The 26,477-nt window shown below is 40.2% G+C and overlaps 2 protein-coding genes and 2 non-coding genes across 7 annotated transcripts; 2 read left to right on the forward strand and 2 right to left on the reverse strand.

Moving 5' to 3' along the window:
* Positions 1 to 2,479: 2,479 nt before the first annotated feature.
* On the forward strand, positions 2,480 to 2,551 carry trnad-guc. The gene has a single exon. It is a non-coding gene; the product is annotated as a tRNA-Asp (tRNA).
* Positions 2,552 to 2,847: 296 nt separating this feature from the next.
* Positions 2,848 to 2,920, forward strand: trnaa-agc. The gene has a single exon. It is a non-coding gene; the product is annotated as a tRNA-Ala (tRNA).
* A 3,517-nt stretch (positions 2,921 to 6,437) lies between these two features.
* On the reverse strand, positions 6,438 to 16,090 carry LOC121621626 (NLR family CARD domain-containing protein 3-like). Its single transcript, XM_041958149.1, has 9 exons — positions 14,265 to 16,090; positions 14,036 to 14,152; positions 13,750 to 13,828; positions 10,935 to 11,139; positions 8,996 to 10,778; positions 8,727 to 8,900; positions 8,212 to 8,385; positions 7,989 to 8,035; positions 6,438 to 7,677 (listed from the first exon to the last, which is right to left on the reverse strand). The coding sequence occupies exons 1-9, from the start codon at positions 14,351 to 14,353 to the stop codon at positions 7,127 to 7,129; spliced, it is 3,219 nt and encodes a 1,072-aa protein (XP_041814083.1). The 5' UTR covers positions 14,354 to 16,090; the 3' UTR covers positions 6,438 to 7,126.
* A 125-nt stretch (positions 16,091 to 16,215) lies between these two features.
* Positions 16,216 to 25,717, reverse strand: LOC121621625 (NACHT, LRR and PYD domains-containing protein 3-like). Of its 4 annotated transcripts, none has more exons than XM_041958146.1 (11): positions 25,533 to 25,717; positions 23,934 to 24,040; positions 23,690 to 23,821; positions 22,656 to 22,769; positions 22,375 to 22,453; positions 22,033 to 22,231; positions 19,996 to 21,787; positions 19,518 to 19,691; positions 17,947 to 18,120; positions 17,717 to 17,763; positions 16,216 to 17,513 (listed from the first exon to the last, which is right to left on the reverse strand). In XM_041958146.1, the coding sequence occupies exons 1-11, from the start codon at positions 25,557 to 25,559 to the stop codon at positions 16,969 to 16,971; spliced, it is 3,390 nt and encodes a 1,129-aa protein (XP_041814080.1). In that variant the 5' UTR covers positions 25,560 to 25,717; the 3' UTR covers positions 16,216 to 16,968. The 4 variants fall into 4 exon arrangements, 3 of the variants coding, with proteins under 3 accessions (XP_041814080.1, XP_041814081.1, XP_041814082.1); XM_041958147.1 differs by having other exon boundaries at positions 23,934 to 24,239; XM_041958148.1 differs by having other exon boundaries at positions 24,132 to 25,717.
* Positions 25,718 to 26,477: the final 760 nt, after the last annotated feature.

A 26,477-nucleotide genomic window follows, 5' to 3' on the forward strand; every position in this document is an offset into this window, starting at 1 on the left:
ACAGCAGTGATAAAGTTGGATGAATTAATGAAATTTTATTACAAAATAAGAGCGTTCCGTTAATCATGCTAACCTCATTCAGGAATAACAAATCAATCCTCAAACACCTTTCAAAGAACCACATTAGCTGATGAGAACAAACAGTAAAGTATTTTAGCCTGATGACAGCATGTTTGCTTGAATTAGTTCACCTGCGTTTGAAGAACAGGACCCCTGCGTGCGCTCACAATAACAATAATATACAGGGAATTTACAATACAAAATCCACTTATGCTACAATAAAATAGCTGATTAAAAAAAATAGAATGATTGAGAAATTGACTTCAGCTCCACCCACTCCAGACAGGTATTTCACAACTGCTATATTCAAAAATTCACGTCAACTGTGAATTCCACAACTTCTGACTTTGCTTTCTTTCACAGGAGCCTTTTGACTGACGATCAGGTGAAAAGCTGATTCTTCCTTATCTTTGCTTTACTAAATACGGTCATTAGGACATATGATGTGAATTTATGCTTGTTATATTGTTGGATAAATTCGTAAAGGGATGAAGAGATAATATGAAATATAACCGACTCTACGTCCATAAAGAAAATCATTTGTACAAAATATGCTTCATATGCATAGTAAAATGAAATATAAAATGTATGTTAAACATATACAATTGAGTATACATACCCAGAAAAAATAAATAAATCAAAGTAAAAAATATATATATATGCAAATATATGGATGTACAAAAAGTGAAGCCCAAATGTAAGGTGATGGTAGCAGTTTACTGTGTTGCAATCTTGTTTTAATCAAATAAATAATCTTTAGAATGAGATGTGAAAAGCTATGGCGCTGGATATGTACCACGACCTGCATGGATGAATTAATGTAGAGATGTAGAGAGTGAATGATTCTGGATGTGGACACTGTGATCTGTTTTTGTTTTTCAGGATGAAGTGTGTTATGATCTTTCTGGTGTTGTCACTGGTCGTCCTCATGGCTGAACCCGGGGAGGGTTTTATCGGACGCTTATTCAGCGGGGTTGTGAGAGCAGTTAGAGGTGCCAGGCGGGTATGGAGAGGTAAATCACAAGGGTGCATACATTCTTTGCTGACTTCAAGAGATAGATCTTTACACAAATAGCATGCTACTTTAGTCTGTGATCAACAAACAACATTTTCACCACTGACTGTTGCTAAATTCAGCTTCACTAAATTCTGTTTTACTAAATCTTTTATGTAGTCCTAGCATCTCAGCTGTGTTTTTTTTTTAAGTAAAGAGAAACTCATTTATGCACTAATTACAAATATTTTCAAATATGACTAAAAATATAATTCTTATTTCACATCATTTTCATCTTTTTGTCTGTTCAGCACACAGGTCGTTTTCACGGTAAGCACTTTTGATTATCGAATTACTGATTAATATCAATGAGATAAATAAAACAAGTACAAGACTTCAAACCTATAAAACATTGCAACCATCAATATTTCCCAGATCCCAAGTTCTGATGATGAACCCTGTCTCCTAGAAATTATGGTTATGTTTACAGAGTTTCTTTAAGTGAATGAAACACTACATTTTATCTACCAAGCTGGAGTCAAACAGAGGTGGTCGTTCAGGGTTCAGACTGGTTTGATTTAGGCTTGAAAAATTATTGCAAAAGTTATAACTGTCAAAATTCTGTTGATTTATGTCTGCTGATTATTTGATTAGTTGCTTCAGCTCAATTTTTTTCCCCCCTTCTTTAACAAGGTTTGCAGGCAGATGGCGGTCAAGATCCGCATCAAGAGTTAAGCACTATCGACCCGCACCAAGAGTTCAGTACTATCGACCCGCACCAAGAGCTCAGTACTATCGACCCGCACCACGAGTTCAGTACTATCGACCCGCACCAAGAGTTCAGTACTACCGACCCGCACTAAGAGTTCAGTACTACCGACCTCAGCAATGTGTCAAAGGCTATTATCGTGGCTAAGTCTGTTCTTGTTGAAGATATGATTTGAGCTTTGTGTTTTTCCTTGTGTTTTTCCTTTGCAAAGCAAGAAACAATGAAAAGTGAACAAATCTCAGGTGTGCATGAAGCCCTTGAGATGTGGTGTTGTCCGGCACAGCTGCAATTGGTTTTGAAAAATGTAAAATTGCTTGATGCTTAAATGTATCCTGCTGATTAAAGCTGCAGCACAAAAAGGCCATCTCTGTTTTGTGGTATTATTTAAATAAAGAAGTTGCTGTAATTTTCTATCACAATTAGCCAATGCTAATGAAGAACATTGTTTTTTATTTAGTCTGAGGTAACTTGAGTAGATCTGAACAATGCATGTTTCAGCGGGACGATAATTTAATTTCAAAGGTTACGGTATTTGCATTTGAGTATCTAGCGTATATGTGGCTTAAATTCACACAAGACATGCTACTTTTAAGAATATACTAAGTCTTTTACAATACGTACACATAGGTTACGATATTTTTAAACACACTGTGCTTTCCTCGTTAGTATAGTGGACAGTATCTCCGCCTGTCACGCGGAAGACCGGGGTTCGATTCCCCGACGGGGAGTTTCTATTGCTTTCGATAAAGGACATTTTTACAATTGCTGTTTGCACGTTTTCACTTGGCGATAGAACCACAGACAGTTACGAAATATTTCTGTTGTAAACTATTATTGTATGTTCTGGTGGCCACTTTAAAGCTTTTCGGTTTCATTGGCATGGTTTGGACGACAGTGGACAATCTCTTGGTCCCCGGACGCGTCATGTAGGGAATGAAAAAGTACAGACAGATCAACATTACACCGGATCAAAATGTATGCATATGAAGTGTATATGATGACGTCAATGTTCGCATGGCATTATGGGGGATTAGCTCAAATGGTAGAGCGCTCGCTTAGCATGCGAGAGGTAGCGGGATCGATGCCCGCATCCTCCAATGTTTTCTAACTTCCAGACCCAGAAGGTGTCATTTTTTGAGCTGCATGGAAAAGTTCAGGATGTAACACGAATGGTTAAGATGGTAACCTGCTCCTAGCTGCTCTTTTACTCCAAAGCGGTATCTACTGATTATCAGCTGTGTGTAAAGACATGTGAAAAAGTTTACAGCACCTGGTATTCCCAGGCGGTCTCCCGTCCAAGTACTAACTCGGAAGTACAAGTACTAAGATCCGGTGTGTTCAGGGTGGTTTGACCGTTAGCCGTTCGACTGTCCACAAACACAATATTTATAAATGACCATTGACACGTCTACACGGCATATTCAAACTGCAAGTCAAACTCGGATTACAGTGATAGTCAATGTAATCATGTTGGTCGCCACAGTCTTTAACACAATGAAAGACAGCCGGTCACGTCAGAGGGACAGAAAGGACTCGACATCTCCCACGGTTTGATCCAGGGGACGACCACCAAGTCTCTCTCTGTATGCATTGCTGGCTGTACTCTGCAGAACTCACAGGCTCACGTATATCAGGCCAGTTTCTCTCCTCGTTCACCGCACTGGTATAGCTCAGTGGTTACTTCGAACATCAATTCTTCTCAAGAATTCGCTGCTCTCCATTCCTCCCCGGGATCGAACCACGGGCGCTGTCCAGTGTTTTCTTTCCCCACAGTTCAGAACTGCACCACAATAGTTCTCTTTGACACCAGCGTCTTCTTTCAGAGGACAACGCAGCGCTGTGAAGTCTTGACTCCACAGCAGTGTCCCATTCGGACCCACAGAGCAGACAGTGGCGGTCTTCATGAGCTCCGTTTCCTGTTGTTAAAGATGCACTGATGTTGTTCCCAGGGTTTATTTGCTCCTCAAATTTCTCAGATTTCACGGTAAGGAAGTTGTGTTCGCAGAAGAGTGCAAGGAGTGCAGAGCGTGTCTCCACTGAAGGAGCAGCAGCGCCCTCCGCTGTATGTAAAAGGCAATGAAAAAATATTTTTTTCACATTGACATTAAAAGTTGAAACCATGACTGACCGGATTGACATCTGCTCTCTCTCTTTCATAAGCCGATAAGGCTTTAATAGGCGTTTATTTTCATTTCCTAGTCACTGATAGCTGTCTCCAACCTTCCTCCTACCAATTACACTTAGTACTAATTTGTTTTCCTGATTAGGTTTTAGTGCAAGACATAACTACTACCAGGGTTATATTCACTTTGGGAGAGGTTCTTTAAAGGTTAAATGTCAGTTCAGTAAATACATTATGCCTCATGCTTCAAGTCACTGTGAAATTTTCTATTAAACTATGATCTCTCCCTGCCGTCAGGAGAACAAGCAACACCCAGGAGGTCTAAAATCTTCAGAAAGAAACCTAAACTAAAATATCTGCACCAGAGTGCTGTGGACAAGGCCTTACAAATGACGGTAGACTGATTTAAGTGTTGAGTGTCAGAAAATCTGTCTGACTGAAACTGCAGAGCTACTGTGGAGAATAAAATGCTGAGGTGCATCTGAAGTTTAAACTTTGTTGTTCTAGAAACAGATTTTACTCTTTGTTTATTTATGGTTGTTAACATTGATTCACAGTGTAGTTTCTATAATATGACACTTATTTCATATGAATCACAAAGATTCTGATTTCAGCTTGGGTAAAAATATAGGAAGTCTTTTAAGGAATTTCCATCTCAACAAAACTTGGAGAAACTTGTTCATGCTTTTGTTTTTTATTAGGCTTTATTATTGTAATTGTGTCTTCACACGTCTCTGTAAAAGAACAGCTGCAACTTATTCAGAAAGCTGATGCCAGAGTCCTCACTAAAACTAAGAAAGTGCAAAACATGGTTTGGGGCCAAAACACAGGGTCAAAACCAAACCTGCAGAAGCTGCTTTCACTTTTTATGCTCTGCATTTCTGGAATAAACTTCCAGAACACTCGAGGGCTGTCACAACCCTGTGCTCTATTAAATCAAGCCTTAAAACTGTTCTGTTTGTCGCTGCCTTTCCCAGGGTCTTTTAAAAATGTTAAATTTTTGTGCTATTACGCTTATTAAATCTTTTAAATCCACTGTATTTCATGTTTATCATTCTAGTTTTATATAGATATTTTTTCATGTATTATCTCATTTATCCTTTTATAATTTGTATTTTTTGTGTTTTGTTTCATACGAATATGCTTTTATGTACTCTTTGAATTTCCTTTTTGTATCATATATGCTATATAAATACTTAATAAAATTTGCCTTATGCAATGCTAGCATCTCATAATGTTTACGTACATTATTGTCTCTTAAGTTGTGACTGGCAAAATGCACTCAGTGACCAGAAAAATACAAAAACAAATGGACAAACAAGTGGACATGTCACCTCTACTGTTGTTGCTGACAACAAATGAGGAAACTCACCAGAAAAAGAAGAAAATATTTAACCCACACCAGAATGTTTTCAAAGGTTTGGACATTCGCATACAGTCTCAACAAACTGAAGCGTTCTTGAAAGATATGCAATAACAGAGGACCTGTTATCTTTGGAACAAAGAACTGAAGTTAGACATTAACAGTATAAATCCTATTAGATCATTAAGATCCAATGACACAGTTTCAACTTCAGTGTGTTATATTTTGTGACAGCTTTGAATTGCTCAAACTGTTTATCATCAGTTGCCGTCAGTCACTTCTGAACAGGCCTCAGAAGGTCCGAGTGAATCAAACATCATCTGAGCTGAAGATCATCAACACAGCTTGGAGTTCTCTTCTTCTGTTTACACCAGGAACAAGTGAATGTTCCAGAAAAAAATTGTTAAATTCTCTGAAGACACAAACAATGACCCCGAGGCACATGACTTATCGAGCGTAGCTTAGACGATGCACGCAGACTCGTGTTCACTGCATTTCCTGTTTCATTTTGTTGTAACTTTCCTGAAGCATTCCAGTAAGTTTGACTTCCTGTCATTGTTCACTTTCCCGCCAGTCTCACGCATCACCTGCCCTCAATTATCCAATCAGTCCTCTGAGTACTTATAGCTGGTGACCTGTTTTGCCAAATTGTCTTTGTCTTCCAGCCTTTGTTGTCCCCGTTGTTGCTTTGAAGTGATTGATCTCTGATATTTGAATTTTGATTATTGTTTGGCAGACCTTCTGTACTGCTTGTCACCTTGAGTTGATTACATTTTTTTAATTTTTGGACTTGTAATCTTCATGTGATCCTTGCGTCTGAGTCTCTTGAAGTTCTGGGCATCACATTGACAAGTAACCAAATGATTTTTGTGCCTAAACCTAACTGGACTTTAACCACAGCACTGTCACAACATACAATTAAAAACTGAAATGTAAGGTTTGAATGTAAGGAATCATAAAGTTTCAACATACTCATGGTTTGCAGAAAGATGCAATGCAAGCATTTATTCTGGCAATAGTGTTCATTTTCGACATCCAGAAAGTCTTGTTGCCCAATTCAAAGTCCAGGTTTCAGGAGACATAACGTAAAATACAACAGAACTGAATATCAGGAAATTTATTTCAAGTCATTTTGTGACTTGTGTATCTTCTGAGTCAGGAAACAGGCACTCAATCAAATCACTGCTTATTTTGGTAGACGCAACAAAACACTGCACGCCAAAACAAGCAGACACAGGAACAGCTGCTTTCATACATCATCACTCATCAATAGTTAAATCAGACATGTAAAGTCAATAACCATGCAACACAACTTTCTGCACTTTATTGTAATATACCAAAAGATTAGACATTGAGTATGTACATTCATTAGTAGTAAAAAATATGTGATTCAGTGAGAAAACTAAAGGTAATATAAAAATATATGTGAGAGATTGATATAAAAAGCACACATACAGATGACTGGAGCAGGAAAAGTATTTTCTACGAATCCACATCATATTTTGACAGTTTCTCTTAAGTATGAGCAATTAATAAAGAGGATAGACTGAAATTAGAACACAAAATAATCACAAAGATTAAAGTGTTTGTTTATGAGTGTGTGCGTGTGTTGGTGTGCCGCTTTCTGTAATCACATCACTGTATTTTAATACAGCCGAATTCATGATATTGTTGTCCTCACTTTTGTATTTTTTTGGTGCCCAAAATAACACTGTAAATGTGGCTTCTGAGGCATAAACGCTCTGCTTCTGAAACATTTCCTGGGGAAACTGTGAGCTGGATGGTCAGCGTTAACCCATTCTTACTAGATCCTACCTCCTACAGTTCACACAGAGACACAGAACCAGATGACCGAATGCCAAACCCAATCCCAATCCCAAACGCAGGATAAAGAGGTTCAGTGACTGTGGTTTTTAAGGTGTAGAGGTGGAAAAGTGTGTCAGAGGAGACACTATAGAAGCTCAGAGTGCCAGCAGGACAGTCCACATACACTGCTACTCTGTTAGAGACAGAGGAGGAACGAAGTGGGAGGTCTGTTACGCTGTAATTGTGCCAGACAGAGTAACCACCACCTGAGCAGCTCAGACTCCAGGACTGATTATTCATCCCAAACCTGCAGTCAGCACTGTTTCCTTTCCTTCTGATTCCTCTGTAAGTCACTGCTATATGAACCGCTCCTTTCCACTCCACCTCCCAGTAACAGCGACCAGTAAGACCATTCGTACACAGCAGCTGACAGAAGCAGTCAAATCTCTCTGGGTGATCGGGGTATGGTTGATACTCTCTCACTGTTGTCACATTCTTGTTGTCCTCAGACAGTTTGAGCTTTCTGTATGCTGTGTTTGGGTCCAGTGCAAGTTCACAAGCAACTGATGGAGAGAGCAAGACAATACAGCAGTGTGTAATCATGAGATACGACTGCTGAATTTATTTTCCAAAATTTTAGTGTTATCAGGTTCATTGACGCAAAAGTAAAAATGTCAAATGACGGTTGGTGAAGGTAGTGGGGTGGCTGCAGGTCAGGAGGAATTTAACTAAATTTTATTTTGGTGAAAAATTGCTGTGTACAAAAGTACAGAAAAGTATTGTAACAGCGATACAATACCTTGTTGTTTTCGGGTCCTCATTGCAAAATTTAAAAAATGCTTGCTATTTTACTATAAATCAAAATTACACTTACACTTCCTCACACCTGGTTTCAGCCTCTGCTCCCCACAGTTTTCCACCCTAGAGGAAGAAACATAGTATATTTTCTTTGATTGTGGAAGCATGGGTTCTTTATAATCTTCCTACCTTGAATTTCTATTCAGCAGTAGTCCTAACTGCTATTCAACATGAAGCTGTATTCCTCATCTTATCAGCATATTAGAAACTGCGTGTGAGCTCTTGTTGTCTGTCCATACCTGAGAGTGTCAAGTCTCCAGTGAGGATCCTCCAGTCCAGCAGACAGCAGCTTCACTCCTGCGTCTCCTGGATGATTGTAGCTCAGGTCCAGCTCTCTCAGATGGGAGGGGTTGGACTTCAGTGCTGAGGCCAGAGATGCACAGCCTTCCTCTGTGACCAGACAGCCTGACAGACTGGAATTAGTTCACAAAATCCAGGCAAATGCGAGTTACCAGAAGAAACAGTTGATTTAATGATGTGATTTTATTCTACTAATTCTAAAGGGTCACTATCAACATGCTTTATTCAATGATCTAACAATCATGGGCATACCTGGAGAAAACAGTGGAAAAAAGACAAAATAATTGATTCCCTTATTATTCCCACAAAATAGTTTTGCTGTTAAAAACAAAAACATGTTTAAAATTGTGAAGGTGTAAAAATCTTGCATGCACTATCACTCCTTAGATTGTTATGAATTTAAAGCAGTTCATACAGCAAATACACATGTGTTTCAGAAACACCTACTACTGACCTGAGAGTTTCCAGTATACAGTCTGGACTCTCCAGTCCAGCAGACAGCAGTTTCACTCCTGAATCCTGCAGGTCATTGTTACTCAGGTCCAGTTCTCTCAGATAAGAGGACTGACAACTGAGAACTGAGGAGAGAGCTTGACAGGTTCTCCATGACAGGTTGCAGCCACAAAGCCTGAAGAAAGAATTATGACAAATAAAAAGGTTTCTGTTTGTTCTCAATGAAATATAAAGTTCATGAGTTAGTATATCATGGATGTGTCCTCCTACACAGATTTGCTGGAGGCTTTGACCACTGGCAGCAGCCTCAGAAGAGCCTCCTCTGAAGCACAGTATTTCTTCAGGTCAAACACGTCCCTGTCTTTTTGTGATGACAGTAAAATGAAGACCAGAGCAGACCACTGAGCATGAGACAGTTTATCTGTGGAGAGACTTCCTGATCTCAGGTACTGTTGGATCTCCTCTTCCAGAGAAAGATTATTCAACTCATTCAGACAGTGGAACAGATTGATGCTTCTTTCGGAGGGATTCCTCCTGATAATTTCCTTGATGTATTCAGCTGTTTTCTTGTTGGTTTGTGAGCTTCTCCTTGATTGTGTCAACAGACCTCGTAGGAGATTCTGACTGGTCTCCAGTGAAAGACCCAGGAGGAAGCGGAGGAACAAGTCCAGGTGTCCATTTGGGCTCTGCAAGGACTTGTCCACAGCAGTGTAGTAGAAGTGTGTTGATCTAGTTTTGGTATTTAAGTTTTTAATAGTCCACCGGGATGTTGACTGTTCTTCTGACAGCAGATTGACATCAGAGTTGATGAATGTCAGATGGACATGAAGAGCAGCCAGAAACTCCTGAACACTCAGATGAACAAAGCAGAACACCTTGTCCTGGTACAGTCCTCTCTCCTCTTTAAAAATCTGTGTGAATACTCCTGAGTACACTGAGGCTGTTCTGATATCGATGCCACTCTCTGCCAGATCTGATTCATAGAAGATCAAGTTGCCTTTCTGCAGCTGCTCAAAAGCCAGTTTTCCCAGAGACACAATCATCATCCAGTGTGGAGCAGCTCCTCCATCATACTTGACATTATTCAGTTTTAACTGAACCACAAGAAAGAGGACATACATTGTAGTCAGGGTCTTGGGCAGCTGTCCTTCATTTCTGGTTTTCAACACATCGTCCAGAACTGTGGCAGTGATCCAGCAGAAAACTGGGATGTGGCACATGATGTGGAGGCTTCGTGATGTCTTGATGTGAGAGATGATTCTGCTGGCCTGTTCTTCATTACAGAATCTCTTCCTGAAGTACTCCTCCTTCTGTGGGTCAGTGAACCCTCTGACCTCTGTCACCACGTCAACACACTCAGGAGGGATCTGATTGGCTGCTGCAGGTCGTGTGGTTATCCAGAGGCGGGCAGAGGGAAGCAGTTTCCCCCTGATGAGGTTTGTCAGCAGCACATCCACTGAGGTTGACTCCGTAACATCAGTCAGGATCTCATTGTTGTGGAAGTCCAGAGGAAGTCGACACTCATCCAGACCGTCAAAAATGAACAAGACCTGAAACTCTTCAAACCTGCAGATTCCTGCTTCTCTGGTTTCAGTAAAAAAGTGATGAACAAGTTCCACCAAGCTGCATTTTTTCTTCTTCAGTACATTCAGCTCTCTGAAAGTGAATGGAAATGTGAACTGTATGTCCTGGTTGGCTTTGCCTTCAGCCCAGTCCAGGGTAAACTTCTGTGTTAAGACTGTTTTCCCAATGCCAGCCACGCCCTTTGTCGTCACTGTTCTGATTGGTTCATCTCTTCCAAGTGAGGATTTAAAGATATCTTCACACCTGATTGTTGTTTCTGGTCTGTCTGGTTTCCTGGATGCTGTTTCAATCTGTCTGATCTCATGTTCATCATTGACCTCTCCAGTCCCTCCCTCTGTGATGTAGAGCTCTGTGTAGATCTGATTCAGAGGGGTTGGATTTCCTGCTTTAGCGATTCCCTCAAACGTGTACTGAAATTTCTTTCTCAAGTTAGATTTGAATTTATGTTGGCAAACTGGAGCACTAGTCTCTGAAAAAAAGAAGTAAAAAGTTAAATCATTAAATGGATGCTTTAGCACATCTGACAAAGGTAAGCATTTGACCACCTGATTTTGGAAATTTAACTTCCCCCATGTTGCCTCCATTTCCTCTTTCCATCATCTTAAATTTGCGAAAACTTTCTTACTGCTCTGTAGACAGTCAGCCAGCTCCTCCTGCTTCATTTTCCTCAGGAAGTCCAGTGTGATCTTCAGAAATGCCTCTCTGCTGCTCCTCCTCAGCTCTTCGTCCTCACTTTGACTCTCTAACCAGTCTGGGTAATCCAGACACAGAACCTCCTGGAGCCTTTTCAGCTCATTCTTCACAAAACTGACAATGTTCTTTTCAAGCATCTGGAAAAGAGTCAAATGTAGACTTACAGTTCAGCTTAAACTTGTTGAACAATCTGCCTCAGACTCAAGGGCCATTCATTTTGTACAAAGCTTGCATATACATAGTGCAATATCATAATTAGCCAGCAGGTTCTTGCCTTCAGGTTTGACCACTATCTATCTGTGACAGCAAAATGAAACCTATGTCATTAAGTCCTGCCTGGTAGTACTAACCATTTCCGTTTAGAATACCCTCAGACCCTCAGATTGACTGCAACACATCACAGTAACAGGTTTTTAATACATGATAGAAAATTTACATCTCACTGCAGCACATGTCATTGGCTGGCCAGGTTAACATAATTAAGATGGTGATGCCTCCCTGTTTTCATATTTGTCCCGAATGATTCCAATATTTTTACCAAAAACTGTATTCAAAACACTTGACAGCAAAAATGATTCAGGAAGGCTCTTCCTCACTAACTGCCATATTAGGTTTCCACATTTGAAGACAAATGGGGTCCAACCTGGGCTCTAATGGCATTGAAACATACAGTAGTTCAATAGCCTCTCCTATTCCATTGCTCAGCTTTCCCCTGCCTCTGGGAACTGACCTCCAAAAAGTCTGGTGGCAATTCAAGAAACATTTTCATCTTAAATAAGCAGGTAGCCTCTTAGTCAACAAACACCATTTTATTGGGACATTAAGATTATATTTAACATTACAAAAACTCACTTTTGAGCACCTCCACCTCTACATTAAAAATCTGCTTGGTTGCCATCTGTGCAATTTGTCCTTCCAGTGATAGCACCATCTCCTGTGTGTGACCAGTGGTATCTGGTGAACCCTTAACACTTGCTACGATGTGTGATGCTGAGCTTTCATTTTTGTTTTTTCCTCATATTTGTATTTTGTTTGCATATTTTATCATCATTTGTAGATTTTGAATTTATATGTGTGCAACTGTGGACTTGCTATTAATTATTAATAGATCTGTCTATGGGTTTGAGATAAGGGGTAGGGCACAGGGGATTGAAGATATGTTGCTGGTTGTAAACGGAAAGGTATTCAGAATACTTCCCCATATTATCAATTAGCACTGACATAGAAATCATATTCAAAACTTTATCACTCAGCTTGTCTTGAGTAACTGTTGACATTTCGAAGAAAACACAAGATTGTTCATCAATTTGAATTGCAAACAGCAAAAAAAAGGGAATAAACCACCAACCAATGAACTCTCAATGCTCAACAGGCGTTGGGCAGGGTGGGACCATCTTTTAATGTTCACTTTGGCCACGTGTCACCAACTCAATAAAAACATTGTACATCTGTTACAACCAGGGGGAATCAGTCAAAACCACCACAAAGAGATTACCATTATCTCCATCACTATTCTCACTTTTAGTGAACCCCCAACTACATCCATCAGGCATTATGAAATCAGACATCCACCTTGCAATCATTTCATCATAAAATCATCTTGTATGCAGATGATGTTTTATTATACATCACAAACCCTGAATCTTGTCTTCTGTTGGTCCACAATCTGAATACTCCATACAGCAGAGTGTCTGGCTTTTCCAGAAACTAGATATCACTTGACATTCGGTGTAAATGCAGATTTAAGAGGGAAGCTGCAGATAAAATGTTTAAATGTATCGCCAAACATTAAAAATATCATATTCACATTTCTCTTACTTTTAATCATCAATTCTAACTCAACCTGGTTTGTTTCTTCCAAAAAAATGAAAAACAACCTGGAAAGATTGACCTAACTTCGATTTAATACCAAATGACACGTTAACTGAACTTACTACCAGAATTTAGCTGCATTTTCACGGTGATTCCCATCAATTCACTCAAACACTGGGAGTTAAGCCTGTGTACAAAGTGTACTGAATTTGTATTTGTAGACAGAAGTTGGAGGTTTTCACATTTAGTGGCCAGTTGTCATGTCTCGTCGTGTCTGCTGATCTGTCTGTTCTTATTGTGAAACCCTAACTCTCCTCAGACCCTTTTCAGACCCTTGACTTCCTGGTGTCCTTCTCGCCTGTCTGATTGTCTCCACCTGTTCATTGTTACCTAGTTAATATATAGTCCTTGTCTCCCTTTGTCCTCTGCCAGATTGTTTCATGTGTCTTGTGCTCCCTGTGAACCTATTTATTCTTGAGCCATTAATCCTTGTATTTTTGCCTTTTGTCAGCCTAAGAGCCTTTAGTTTTATTGATATCCTAAGCGCCTTTTGTTTTGCCTGTTTAAAGAGACTTCCTTTGTTAAATAAATTCAGCCATCGTGCTCGCCTTTTGTTGGAGTTTTTTGTTCTGCTTTAGAGTCCTGAAAACCCTGAGCCCCACGGGCTTATCACCAGTGTACAGGATTTGGCTGCATCTTGGCTGCTGTTGACTATTAGCCACCTTTATAGCTGCTGTGTCTGCGTCACTTGTGCCTGTTTTTTTTCCTGCTTTTTTATGTTCTGCATCTGTTTAAAACTTCTGGTTAAAAATCATGAACAATCTGAGATTCTCCATTTCAACATCCCTTTATGTCCCATTATTGATCCTTCTTGGAAACCTGATTTTTTGGCTTTAGGAGTCAGCAGCAGTACCTCTGCTTGTATATCTACCTACCATAAATATGGAGACCAGGTCTGTTTGATGCTGCAGCTCAGATTGACCACTGGGAATGTCTAAGTTATCCTGATGAATCCTGTTTGGACAAAACACAAACACACACATAAAAAGAAACATGTTGCATTATGTATTGTATTCTATTAGAAGCAGAAGTTGATATCCAGTGATTTAAAAAAAATAATGCTTGAAAACTGTATGAAATGTTGGAGCCATTTTCTTTTACTCACCTGTATATCTGTGGTCACAACAGGTTTAGAGAATATTATTCGTTTTAAATACTCACATTTGATTGACAGAGTGGTGTCCAGGTTTGAACACCAAAGGGTGCAACATAGATTGATCACTCTTCATTGATAAAAAGCTGGGAACAGGAGAGTCTGCTCTGTGCTGCTGCTCTGGGCTTAAACACAACATACATAGAGCTTTGAGTGTGAATAATGATAGTGGAGTCATTTTAGCGATGAGTTTTGACACAGAGAAGAGTGTCGGACAATTGGAGATCATCATCTCACCTCTGAACATTGGTCTGGATGTCATGTTTCCTACACAGAGTGGTTTTAGAGGGAGGCACTGCCTCCTTCCTGTCCTCAAACTGATTCATAGCAGGGCCCACTTAATGCAAAGATCACAGATGACGAATGGAACAATGCTTCGGAGACTGCAAAAACCTTAAGTGTGTGCAACAGAGTAAGCAATTCAACTTAAGATTCTACACATAGCTCACATATCTCCCTCCGAACATCATAAGATTAACAGTGACTTTTCCCCTCAGTGTCCCAAGGGTAAAATAGAGACTGGCAGTCTCAGTCATTGCTTGTGGTCCTGTAGGAAAATGCAGCGTTTCTGGCAGATTGTAGGTGAGGAAATGAATAAGGTCGTATCTATTAGTGTAGCGTGTGGTCCATTATGCATGTTACTTGGGATACCAAAAGTTCCTATAAAAGAAAACTTGACAAAATGTTAACATTCTGTGCAAGAAAATGCATTCACTTGAATTGGATAATGGACAAAGTCCCATCTATAACATATTGGCATAAGGACATACTTGAATATGTATCTTTAGATTATTTGACATGTAAATTGCATTGTAAAGATGACATAGTTTGCAGAATATGGGTGTCCTTCATGTCATATATTGGTTTGGATATTTCTTCTATTCTTACAAGAGGATTCATGTAATGCAATGTAATATACCTGTAGTTCCTGATACTTGGTCATTTTTTTTTTTTAACTTAATATAATTCCTGAGTCATTTGCCTGTTGTATATGTGAATCTGTGAGCCAAGACTGTTTGTTTGTGATGTGTGTTATCATGTTTTCAGTCAAAGGTCAATAAAAAGACTAATAATAATAATAATAATAATAAAACATGCTGAGAGAGCTGCACTCATTCATTTCGTGCTTCACATCACAGGATACATTAGTTCTCACTACTGTCACTAACATGGTGCACACATGCCTGGCTTGCTGATCCAAGCTGTTCAGCCAGTTCAGACATTCTCCACATTTTTCATTAATGATCTGCACTGAATCAGACTGCTGTTGCTTCTACTTGTAAGCACCAACAATAATACATGCAAATCATTGTCTTTTACCTCAGGTAGTCATTACTAACAATATTTGCACTTGAAAACAACATAAATGCAACAGCCAATCAGCATCAAGACACATTTTTACTGTAAAACCAAACTATGACACAGCACAATGTGTTCAAAATGACATCAAACATTTACAGATTTCTCTGGTAGGAGTCTCACCTGCTGGTGACTTCAGGTCAACTTACAAACACTTTTCACCTTCATGTGTAGGGGATACACTGGGAGAAGAGAAGCTGCTCATTTCCTCCTCATCAGTCCTGGTGTCTGTGTGTAATTCATCTGAAGACACTGTCACACCCTCATAACTTCAGAGGTAAAGTCCAAAAAATGTCAGAGTGACGTCAAAACCAGTCCAACAAGTGTATTTCTGTTTTTTTTATTTCCTCTCCCTTACCCGCCTGAAGCAGTTAGCTTATTAATGCAGATGCTCTGCAGGTGTTGAGAGCTGTCAATGTGTTTGTTTTATTTATGTATATATATGTGTTTATATTGTGTATCTAAGACAGAGACCCAGTCAGTGTATTTGACGTCTTATGACCAACAACAGGACTACACTGGCATAGTGAACCAGACATCATCTGAGTTGAGGACCATCAATACAACTATAAGTTGTTCTAGATTTATGGTATTGAGTTGAATTTGTATTTGTTGCTCTAATGTTTAATGTCTAAATTTTCTAAGATGAATCATGATCACAAGGGAAGAGAGCAACTTATTTTTTTCATCTAAAACTCCCCAGAGCTTTCATATTTAGCTTAAAGTTAAATGTATAGGTAAACTGCTTCCAATGGGGGACACAAATCATCTAAATTTAATCCTAGTAAACCATCCTCACCACATTTTTGGACATGTACACACACACATCAAGGGTTTCTCTCATTTAATGAACTAAATATCCAAACATGACATTGATTAAGCCATTGTAATTTTTCCTCATTGGGTAATGTGTCGATTTGGATTCCTTCACATAGTTGCAAAAGCAAATGTCGACCAGCAGATGTCAGAATTTAAATTATGTTCAACACTTGATAGAATGAATTCTGTTTGGCTCAGCTGCTTCAAAATGGTTCAGTGTGTCAGAAAGCTTCATTCCTCCATTGCCACTTTGTTATTCATTTAGTTCAACTTTTTTCTTCATCATGAAATAATAGAAAACACAAGGCTAAATAAAATACAATTTGAATCAGGTGATTTTACTCCTATTCATTAAAAAACATACTGTGGTAGAGGAATGTACAACACAGCCCAAGAATAGGACCAGAACAAATGAAAATATAAAAAGGCAACATGAATATGTTTAAGACAAGTGCAGAGTTGTGACCTGATGCATAAAAATAGCAGGAAAAACAAGCACGAGTCATGCAGACACAGCAAAAAACAGCCAAATCCTGTACACTGGCCACTAAATGTGAAAACCTCCAACTTCTCTCTACAAATACAAAGTCAGTACACTTTGTACACATTTCTTAGGAAACAATTTCACTACTTCTACTAATAAAAGTAGTTAATCAATGTTAATAAAAATGTCTATTGCACATGCATGTGAAATTGCACAAATTTATCAATTTCGGCCACTCTTTTCAGTCAGCTGTGTCTTTCTTTACTCAAAGAGTTCTTCCTACAGCTCACACAAAGACACTGAAGACCTGGACTTAAATCCAGAACCAAGCCCAAAACCAAATGCAGGATAAAGAGGTTCAGTGAATGTGGTGTTGAAGGTGTGGAGGTGGAACAGTGTGTCAGAGGAGACTCTGTAGAACGACAGAGTGCCAGCAGGACAGTCCACATACACTGCTACTCTCTTAGACGAAGGAGGATGGGAGATCTGTGTTACTCTGCTATTGTGACAAACAGAGTAACATTTCTTTGAGCAGTACAGACTCCAGGACTGATCATTCCATCCGAGCCTGCAATCACCATCCTTTCCTTTTCTGTGGATTCGTCGGTACGTCACTGCAACAGCAACCAGTCCATTCCACTCAACCTCCCAGTAACACCGACCAGTCAGATCATTTCTACACAGCACCTGCCAGCAGTAATTAAATCTTTCTGCACGATCAGGATATGGTTGTTTGTGTGGTAGCCGTTTCACCCTCCTGTTGTTGTCAGACAGTTTAAGTTGTCGGTTTGCAGTGTTTGTGTCCAGTGTGAGTGGACAGAAATCTGATAGAGAGAACAACACACAACACAGATGAAGACTATCATATCAGACAGACAGACTGACTGCACATAGTATCGTAAGGACACATTTTATTTTGTCTTTTCAGTTTGATTTTTGATGATATGACAGCCATCAAATTTGTATTTAGACAGAAATTAAGTATGTAGTGTTCTTTTCTCATGAAGTAAAATTAATTCACACTTACACTTCTTCACGCCAGGTGTCAACCTCTTTTCACTGCAATTATCCAGCCTGGAGGCAGAAACACAGTCAGACCACATTTTTCTATTTATACATCGAAAAAAGAACATTTAATAACCTTAACACTGAATGATTTTCCAGCTAACATGAGTCCTGACTGCTGTTCAACTGCTGCTGACTAGATTTTTAGTATACCAGAAGAACAAGGTGTGGATGCATATTGTTTGCCCAAACCTGAGAGCGTCCAGTTTCCAGCAACGATCCTCCAGTCCAGCAGACAGCAGCTTCATTCCAGCGTCTCCAGGATGATTGTAGCTCAAGTCCAGCTCTCTCAGATGGGAGGGGTTATATCTCAGAGCTGACGCCAGGAAAGCACAGCCTTCCTCTGTGACCAGACAGCCTGACAGCCTGCAAAGACACATACACATACATACTGTAACCTAAATTATTCACAAAAGATGTTTTTCTAATACCAGTATACCCTCACCACACTCACACTGGACATACAGCAGTTTCCCAGTACAACTATAGTCTGACCTGCTGGCCAGTGAGCAGCTTCCCTGGAACAGTTGGAATTCAAGGCCTTGCTCCAATAATGAGGAAATGAGAAAGGGGCAAGCATTGCTTCTCTTCACTTCCTGTGGAGGACGTCTTATTCTTGTGCCAAAGATACCACATGCCAGTGGCTTCAAGAACAACAGACCAGTGGCATTGTCCTCACAAATTCTGAACACCCTGGAGAGACTTGCCCCGGAGATGCTCCGGTCCATGGTCAGGCCACTCTTAGACCCCCTCCAGTTCGCCTAGCAGCCCTGGCTTGGAGTTGAGTATACCAGGCATCTACGCCTGCCTGGGTCAAGTCTGGGGCAAGTGCGTGGTCATGCTATTCGATTTTGCCAGTGCTTCTGACAACATCCAGCCAGTTCTAATGGAGGTGAAGCTGACAGCAGTGCAGGTGGATGGCAGTGTAGGGTTGGAGCAGGACTCTCAGGGGACATTTTATAGAAAGGTGCTTATGCAGTTGGATGTTTTATCACACACCCAGATCAACCCTGTCTTCCAGGATTTGTGTTTACGTGCAACTAATTTGAACCATACAGCAAAATGTAATACTGCTTAGATTAAATATTTTGTTAACATGAAATTGTGTTCATTAACAGCTCTGGCAAGTCACAGAATGTTGTCACAGAATGCGTGTCAAAATGTTCACTGACTTTTCTAGTTGATTTCCTGCCAAAATGACCTGATCTTAAATACAGTATCAGCTCATAGCAGCAACAGCATTATTATTTTTTTATGGTTATGTTCAGGCACTGGTAGCATTTTGTCAAGGTTAGGGAAAGATTGTGGTCTTGATTTAAAACAGAAATGGTCAACAGTGCACAAAACACAACGTATTAATTCAGCAAACATTTCGAAACCACAATCTTTCACCAGTCTTACCCAGAGCTTCTGTTGTCATAACCTAACCACACTTGATATTCAGAATGTGAACTCCATTCTCCCGTCAAGGCAATGCTGTCTGTGCTCCACTGTCCCCCCTGTGCATAAATGTAGCACCAAACTGAAAAAGCTATGACTGTGAATACATTCCAGGCAGCAATTATGTTTGAACCACAACGCAACCGGTACAACAAATTAGTACAGCAATTTCTAAGCAAAGTGTCAAAATGGGCCCTGATACCAGATTTGCCGAAATCTATAGCATTCAGTGTAAAAAAGAATAAAAAGAACATGGAAAAAAACATACCATACATGGAATCAAAGAGATTCCATGGCCATCAAGCGAATAACTGAATCCTGACCTGAGGGTTTGCAGTTTACATTGTGGACTCTCCAGTCCAGCAGAAAGCAACTTCACTCCTGAATCCCGCACCTCGTTGTCACTCAGATCCAGTTCTCTCAGACGAGAGAAAGGGGAGCTGACAACTGAGGCCAGAGCTTCACAGCTTCTCTCTGACAGATTGCAGCCACTGAGCCTGAGGAAACATTAACCAAAACCACATGGCAATTTAAATGATTTCTATTTCCCCAGTATGTGATATAAAGGTATTTGATATTGGTACTTAGCAATGGGTTGCATTTATCCAAAGCCCTTTACAGTTTGTCTCTCGCTTACCCAAGCTACCATGCAAGACACTGACCTCACAATAAAGAGCAATCTGGGGTTCAGTGTCTTGTTCAAACATACTCATACAAGTGGAGAAGCTAGGGATTAAATCACCAACTTTGAAATCCACAGACAACTAGCTCTACCTGCTGAACCACTGTTCATCAACCTACACAGACTTTTTGGAGGCTTTGACCACTGGCAGCAGCCTCAGAAGAGCCTCCTCTGAAGCACAGTATTTCTTCAGGTCAAACTCGTCCAGATCTTTTTCTGATGACAATAAGATGAAGACCAGAGCAGACCACTGAGCAGGAGACAGTTTATCTGTGGAGAGACTGCCTGAACTCAGGTACTGCTGGATCTCCTCAATTAGAGAACAATCATTCAGTTCATTCAGACAGTGGAACAGATTGATGCTTCTTTCTGGAGACAGATTCTCCCTGATCTTCCCTTTGATGTACTCAGCCGTTGTCTGACTGATCTCTGAGCTACTTCTTGCCTGTGTCAGAATGCCTTGTAAGAGGGTTTGATTGGTCTCCAATGAAAGACCAAGAAAGAAACGGAGGAACAAGTCCAGGTGTCCATTTGGGCTCTGCAAGGACTTGTCCACAGCAAGCCATTGGAGATGTTTTGGTTCAGATTTGCCTCCAAACACTTGAGACCACAAGGATGTTGACTGTTCTTCTGACAACAGATTGACATCAGAGTTGATGAATGTCAGATGGACATGAAGAGCAGCCAGAAACTCCTGAACACTCAGATGGACAAAGCAGAACACCTTGTCCTGGTACAGTCCTCTCTCCTCTTTAAAGATCTGTGTGAATACTCCTGAGTACACTGAGGCTGCTCTGATATCGATGCCACTCTCTGCCAGATCTGATTCATAGAAGATCAAGTTGCCTTTCTGCAGCTGCTCAAAAGCCAGTTTTCCCAGAGACACAATCATCTTCCTGCTCTCTGGATTCCAGTGTGGAGCAGCTCCTCCATCATACTTGACATTCTTCAGTTTTACCTGAACCACAAGAAAGTGGATGTACATCTTAGTCAGGGTCTTGGGCAGCTCTCCTCCTTTTCTGGTTTTCAACACATCCTCCAGAACTGTGGCAGTGATCCAGCAGAAAACTGGGATGTGGCACATGATGTGGAGGCTTCGTGATGTCTTGATGTGAGAGATGATTCTGCTGGCCTGTTCTTCATCAGTGAATCTCTTCCTGAAGTACTCCTCCTTCTGTGGGTCAGTGAACCCTGTGACTTCTGTCACCATGTCAACACACTCAGGAGGGATCTGATTGGCTGCTGCAGGTCGTGTGGTTATCCAGAGGCGAGCAGAGGGAAGCAGTTTCCCCCTGATGAGGTTTGTCAGCAGCACATCCACTGAGGTTGACTCTGTAACATCAGTCAGGATCTCATTGTTGTGGAAGTCCAGAGGAAGTCGACACTCATCCAGACCGTCAAAGATGAACAAAACTGGGAAATCTTCAAACCTGCAGATTCCTGCTTCTCTGGTTTCAGTAAAGAAGTGATGAACAAGTTCCACCAAGCTGCACTTTTTCTCCTTCAGTACATTCAGCTCTCTGAAAGTGAATGGAAATGTGAACTGTATGTCCTGGTTGGCTTTGCCTTCAGCCCAGTCCAGGGTAAACTTCTGTGTTAAGACTGTTTTCCCAATGCCAGCCACACCCTTTGTCATCACTGTTCTGATTGGTTCATCTCTTCCAGGTGGGGATTTAAAGATGTCTTCACATCTGATTGTTGTTTCTGGTCTGTCTGGTTTCCTGAATGCTGATTCAATCTGTCTGACCTCATGTTCATCATTGACCTTTCCAGTCCCTCCCTCTGTGATGTAGAGCTCCGTGTAGATCTGATGCAAAAGAGTTGGATTTCCTGTTTTAGCAATCCCTTCAAACACACACTGGAACTTCTCCTTCAGGTTGGATTTGAGTTTATGCTTGCACATCTGATTTCCTGCAGAAGCAAAACAGAAATCAATAAATAGATGATGCAAACCTCAACGATGTAATTCTTTGTATCAGTTTTATGTATGTTCTCCTTCCATTTAGTCTAATCAGCTCATCAGCAGAGCTCCACAGCTTCTCAGTGCAGCCTGAAATAATTCATAGATGGAGATCTGTGCTGCATATTAACCACAGGGTATAGGTGCATAGACCTCTCCAACATATATCATGTTCAAGTTGGTAAACTCATCTTACTGCTCATCAGACAGTCAGCCACATCGTTCTGCTTCATTCTCCTTAGGAAGTGCAGTGTTATCTTCAGAAATGCCTCTCTGCAGCTCCATTGCTCTTCATCCTCACCATCCAACACCTGCTTGTTCTCCTTCTGACTCAGAGCAATCTGAAATCTCTTAAGTTCATTTTTCACAAAACTGCCAATTTTGTCCTCGAGCAGCTGAAACAGAGAAATATCTACGTCAAACTACAAAAAATCCAACCATTCGTCACAGACTGAAAATCTGCTGGTTTAAAGAGTGAAGCATAATAAGACCAGTCTGTCAGGGTGGTAGCAGTAGTTGCGCTTGAACATTTACACACCATAAATACAGAGTCCAGATCTGTTTGATCCTGCTGTGAAGACTGACCACTGGGAACATCTGAATTCTCCTCATGATCTCTGTGGGGTTTTAAAATATTTATATGAACAAACACACATATACCTTGTTAGGAAGTTCTCTTAATCGCGATAAATCCTGTTCCAAATCCAAATTTAACAAGATGTGGTGAAAAGGGAAACTAAACCAGCAGACTAAGAAGTAATAGATGTGAACCTTGAGAGGGTTAAAGAAATAATAAGCTTGTTGGTTTTAAATTCCTACCTTTGCTTAGCAGAGTTGTCCTTATCTCTGAAGCAAATAGGTGTACCCTTGGAGCGGTCACTCTTCATGGACACACAGGTGGGCACAGAACAGCCTCGTCTTTGCTGCTGGATCCTGTCAGAAAAAAATGTATAGACAATGAAGTGCAGTGTTCATTCTTAGTTTTGGTGGCAAAAATCTGACGTTCTAAACAAAATGCAAACCTCTGTGGGTATGTTAGCTGATAAATTGTTGATACTGTTACAGTTAATGTAGCTCAACTTGAAGCAGTAACTGAACTAGCTGCGCTGCTCAATTAGCAGACAATTTAGTAAGAGTAGAAGACCTGCAACCTTCTCAATTTATCTTACCAGGCTTCATTATCTTCTACAGAAATTTCTTGATGCACAGATGGTTGTCTTTATCCAGTGTGAGAAGTACATGCATGGTTTTCCCTACAGTCAAGCCAGCTCCAGCACTGGGTCATTGGGTTGGGCCATTTGTTTTTTATTATGGAGACTAATTCTAATCTAATCCATCCCCGGAGGAATAGACCACTGACAAGTCTTGGCACTTGAACATGTAGATATTAGTTGGGGTTCAGTCAGGGTACCACTCCTGTTTGGATTTCATTGTTTCTTTCCATTTGTTGCAGGTCTTGTTAGAAATGTTGATGTTGGTGGGGAGCTGAGTTTGGATGAAATGTACCCCGAGATGCTTGAGGCTCTGAAAATTGTGTGGGTGCATACTGGACTGACTTACATCTGAATGTGAATCAGCTCCTCCTAGATTGAGGCTATGGTACCATGGTGGATTGATTTACTCCCCATGGTGAAGGCGTTAAATACAAGGCTAGGGGAGAGGATGTACTGAAAGGGCTACCTTGCTTAGCCTGCTGCTACATGACCCAGACCCAGATAACTGGCACAAAATGGATGAATGAATGGATGGATGGATAAATGGACTATGAGCAGGCAACCACCAGTTCAGCTGCAGAGGGAAACTGCTAAAAGACCAACAAGATCAACATTTCACAGAACATTATGATGACTCACTGTGTTTCAGAAGAATGTTGCCCTTTAAAATTATAAGGATGCTCCATGGACGCTTCACTCTTGATGGACACACCGCTGAGTTCAGGTTCAGGTCCAGGTCTGAGAAAGTCTGGTCCATGCTGCTGTTCTGGGCTTCAACACAACACACACAGAGCTTTGAATGTGAATAGCGATGGTGGAGTGATTCGAATGCTGAGCTCTGATACGGAGAAGAGTCATGGACAGTTTGAGATCTTCATCTCACCTCTGAGCTTTGGTCAGGCTGCCAGTTTCCCCACACAGAGTGGTTTTACGGGGAGGGACCCCCTCCTCTCGGTCCTCCATGTGATTCATTGCATACTGTAGATTCACCTTCACACGAACACAACATGCTCATTCATGGCAACAAGCTTAACACAGGACACATTAGTTCTAATTACTGTCACTAATTTGTCACAGATACTTAGAGCATGGACCAATAACTTGAGTATTTTGAAGAGGAAGTTTCTAGCATGTTCGTGTTTGAGCCATCACTCTTCCAGGGAGCATCACTTCTGTTTGAATGGAGATTCTGTGGATTTAAGCAGAACTAAATCTGAGGAAGTGTCAAAGAGAAAAAATGGAAGAAAAAAAAGAAATCCTTTTTCTGGTACTGGGACACCACACAGCTTCACCACAGAATGAAAAACTTTCTTTTGCTGTGTACCCGGAAACATTCCACATTAAAGAAACCCCAACAACCGAAAGATATTTCAAAAGCCAACGTTTTTTGAGTCTGCTCCTCTGCCAACCCCCAACTCAATTATATTATTATCATCATTATTAGTAATAGCATTATTAACACTATAGTATTAGTACTGGTATTACTTGTATTATAATTACTATTATTTGATGATGAGCTTGGCCTGAACTTTTAAGGTGCTTCAAATATTTAGAAACATTTTCTGCATTTTATGAATGATTCAGATTTTGCTCTTACACATTTATTTGCCATTAAATGACATTAAATGGATCAAATCAGCCTTATGTTTATAAACCCCCATGTCTTATATTAAATAGTGAGTTTATTGAAATATGGATATGGATACCAGGAAGACCAACCCCTTTCTACAGTCACATTAAACTTAATTCCACTTAAACCTCATTTAAGCAGCAAAATGTGTGTTTTTAATCAAAAATATATTTACTACCTTTGAGTACCTTTGAGCCCAGATGAATTGAAAACATGATGTTTCCCTTTGAGTCATTACATTTTCCACTTCATTGAATTTTAATTTTACTAAGATATTAAATTATTCAATAGAATAATATTTTTTTGCTTGTAGTGTTGTCTCAGCTAAATTCTGCCAGTTCAGCCAGACTAAGCATGCTTTATTAAACTTTGAATTTTTAGAGAAATATCTCAAATAACTCATCTTAGGAACGGTGCATCGAAATTACAATTTCATAGTAAAAACTACTGTGGCTTTACTCACCAGAGGAAGAAGTCTGTTTTCATGTATCTCTACACAAACATGGAAGATGTTTAGCTGAGATCCAAAGGTTTTAACAGTCTACAGGCTGACATGCGAGCCTGTGTACTTTGTACTCTGAGAAACTGTACAGTATGTGTTGCTGCTGTGACTTGTTAGCTACCATTACCTGTGTATCGGCCATCTAACACTAACATGTTCACTACAACAACCACAAGTCATTTATTCACATATACAGCCTTTAAAAGTTATTTTCATGACAACAGACAGAGAATCAATCACTGTAGTCTTTTGAAACTGAAAAAATATGAGAAAATATTCAAACTTCAGTAATATTTTAGCTTGTTTTATAGGATAAAAAAGATTTCTTGGCTTGATAAACACAAACTTACTTGTTTAGATAACCATGTCTTTCTCATTGGAGTGCTGAGTCCTTGTACAGATTAGCAGCAGCTTTTAGATAAATAGCTAAAGCTGGCTAGCCCCGACTTTTTAGGATAAAAGCAGGCAGTAATGATTGGCTAAAAACTTTGCTGAGCTAATGGAGACATAAAACAGAGAAAACTGCTTATTACAATAAAATATAAATGTCAGAATGGGAAGCGAAACTTACCAGTGGTTCCAGCAGCAACCACAGTCTGAGGAAAGCAGGGAAAAGCACTTCCTCTTTCCTCGCATCCAATAAGAACACAGCAGAAATACAGAAAAATAAAAGCAAAAAGGTCCAACATTTAAAATGTATGCAGATGCAAAGCCGCGTCACCAGTAACCAGTCAGCAGTCAGTAGTCAGCAGTCAGCAATCAGCCAGCTTAAGAAGAATATGATGACATGATGTATGATTTGCACAAACGCACAGCAGAGTCAGGTCTCCGACAGCTAATAGGAGCTAAGGATGACCAAAATGTTGATTTTGAGCGGGCGCCAGTTCAATTCCAAAAAGAGATGAAAAGGTGACACACAAACACTGTCTTCAAGCACGGTCAGCAAACACACTGTCCTCACACACTCTGTACGTATGTATATAGCTATAAATTATCCTCTGATGCAGAGTGTGTAAAGGCTTTATGTCATGTCTTTAATGACGCTGCTGAAAGATCAGCTCCAGCCTTCAGTGTTACTCCAGGAGAATTCAGTGTGCCTCATGTTACCTGGACTTTGTATTTCAAACAGTTTCATAGAACATTGAGTTTGATCCAACTCATTCAGCTTGATGACGGTGTGTTTCTGATAACATGAGCAATTTAGACATGAGTTTTCACTTGCTCGTCTACTTATTTCACATCATTTGGTATGTGGTTATTTGAAGGGTTCATGTACACTATATATGCTGACTGAC

The sequence above is a fragment of the Chelmon rostratus genome, chromosome 18 (assembly GCF_017976325.1).
Source record: "Chelmon rostratus isolate fCheRos1 chromosome 18, fCheRos1.pri, whole genome shotgun sequence".
Lineage (NCBI taxonomy): Eukaryota > Metazoa > Chordata > Actinopteri > Chaetodontiformes > Chaetodontidae > Chelmon > Chelmon rostratus.

What these genes read in the sequence shown, in the direction of transcription:
- LOC121621626 (XM_041958149.1), bottom strand. Translation starts at nt 14,353, where the DNA reads ATGAATCAGTTTGAGGACAGGAAGGAGGCAGTGCCTCCCTCTAAAACC. An exon ending in CACCACTCTGTCAATCAAAT is followed by an intron (nt 13,829 to 14,035) that starts GTGAGTATTTAA and finishes TTGTCCAAACAG; the next exon opens with GATTCATCAGGATAACTTAG. An exon ending in TGTATACTGGAAACTCTCAG is followed by an intron (nt 8,386 to 8,726) that starts GTCAGTAGTAGG and finishes AACTAATTCCAG; the next exon opens with TCTGTCAGGCTGTCTGGTCA.
- LOC121621625 (XM_041958146.1), bottom strand. Translation starts at nt 25,559, where the DNA reads ATGAGAAAGACATGGTTATCTAAACAA. An exon ending in ATCTGGACTCTGTATTTATG is followed by an intron (nt 22,232 to 22,374) that starts GTGTGTAAATGT and finishes TCTCTGTTTCAG; the next exon opens with CTGCTCGAGGACAAAATTGG. An exon ending in TGTAAACTGCAAACCCTCAG is followed by an intron (nt 18,121 to 19,517) that starts GTCAGGATTCAG and finishes GTGTCTTTGCAG; the next exon opens with GCTGTCAGGCTGTCTGGTCA.